Source organism: Lactuca serriola, chromosome 4 (assembly GCF_051521515.1).
Source record: "Lactuca serriola cultivar US96UC23 chromosome 4, Lser_US96UC23_V15, whole genome shotgun sequence".
In the NCBI taxonomy this organism is placed as follows: Eukaryota; Viridiplantae; Streptophyta; class Magnoliopsida; order Asterales; family Asteraceae; genus Lactuca; species Lactuca serriola.
This window is the reverse complement of record NC_136411.1, coordinates 346726721-346728297: the sequence shown is the minus strand read 5'-3', so window position 1 is coordinate 346728297 and position 1577 is coordinate 346726721. Positions and strand designations below refer to the sequence as shown.

Sequence of the window (1577 nt, the reverse complement as noted above, 5' to 3'; positions counted from 1 at the left end):
TCAAGGGTCATGTGAATCCTAATCCATACACATTAGCCCATGACCCATCCATTTGATTTGGATAAATACTTCATGAGTTAACCCATAAGCTCATCACAAATCAAACCATGGATCTTTAGCCCAACTCATATGTATAATATTAATTAGTCTCTTTTGATCACTAAATTAATTCTTAAATTAATTCTTAAATTAATTCTTTACCAATACTAATTAAATAATATGATTCCTCAATTAATATATTATACTTATAATATATTAACAAATCATAATTAACCTCTTACTCAGATATCCTTCCTAACATATTGCTTTGATGAATGCAACCCAAATGGACCATGCTACTATCGGGTCAAGTACATACCAATTATAGTTATGGGCTTAGACACATTTTCCAACATTGATATGATATCAATTGTTATGTTATGAGTGGTTGGGTTGAGGCGGTCCTGCTTTGTGTTGAAGGCCAACAGACCTAGGGTATCCCAGATAGACTGAATGCCTAAGGTGGCTTACGAGTTAGACCGAAGGCTCGAAGAGCGTACCAGTTAGACTGAAGACCAGTGGGGCGTTCCAGTCAGGATAAAGGCTCTATATGCATGTTGTTTATTATACTATTCTGGTTTTATTGTGTGCTAGTATTTTGGGGGAAACTCTCGGCAGCCAAGATGGGAGCAGCAACAACAGGGGTGGAGGCAATAATTTTTCCCTTCATCCCACTCTCGGCGATTCTCAGCAAGCTTTGGAGTTGAATCAATGTAGTTTCCTCCTTGGTCAGATGATAAGTCATAACAAACTGATCATAAGAGCTAGGCAATGAGTGAAAGACTATGTCAATAGCCAATTCCTCATCAAAGTTAACGTTGATCTTCAATAATCGATCCACATAACGTTGCATGCGTTGTAAGTAGGTCGTGACGAACTCTCCATCCTTCATCTTGCTATTCATGAGTGACTTGACTATTTCGTACCTTTCTTGATGAGCTCGTTGATGGTACTTCTCCATCAAATCCTTGCACATCTCATAAGGCCAATAGTCCTCATAGAACCTTTGCAACTCAGGAGTCATAGTAGCCTCCATGATGCATGCCACTTTGGTAGCATCATTGCAATGTCTCCTATATTTAAAAATTTCTTCAGGAGTAGATTTAGTTTCATCAATCTCGTTCAGCTCCTTTTCGAGAACATATTCCTTGTCCTTGAACCTCAAGGCCATTATGATGTTACGGATCCAATCATTGAAATTAGAACCATCAAAGGTGACCTTTGAGCAGATGATCAAGAGCGAGAAGTGGTTGGAGTTGTTGTTGGAGGAGCTAGAAGTATCGTTTGAAGTTGACATCTTGAAAAAGAAAAAGGATAAGATTTGATTAGATAAGGAAATCCTCAATATAACACCCAAATGAAATATTAAAGACTAGGATCCAACTAAATAATTCACAATTCAGAAGAGGGATGCCGTAATCTAATTGCAAATTATTTAAAGGTAGGTAAATGATGATTTACAGATTTCACCACCATGAAAACGAAATTATAAGCGAATTAAAATTTTAATGAAATTCCTAGATATTTTGATATTCATT

The 1577-nt window shown here is 36.8% G+C and overlaps 1 protein-coding gene across 1 annotated transcript; it reads right to left on the bottom strand.

Annotated features, from left to right (window-relative positions):
• Positions 1-619: 619 nt before the first annotated feature.
• On the bottom strand, positions 620-1336 carry LOC145099657 (uncharacterized). Its single transcript, XM_079037191.1, has one exon. It carries the CDS (start codon positions 1334-1336, stop codon positions 620-622), a length of 717 nt encoding a protein of 238 aa, XP_078893317.1.
• Positions 1337-1577: the final 241 nt, after the last annotated feature.

What these genes read in the sequence shown, in the direction of transcription:
- LOC145099657 (XM_079037191.1), bottom strand. Translation starts at nt 1,336, where the DNA reads ATGTCAACTTCAAACGATACTTCTAGCTCCTCCAACAACAACTCCAAC.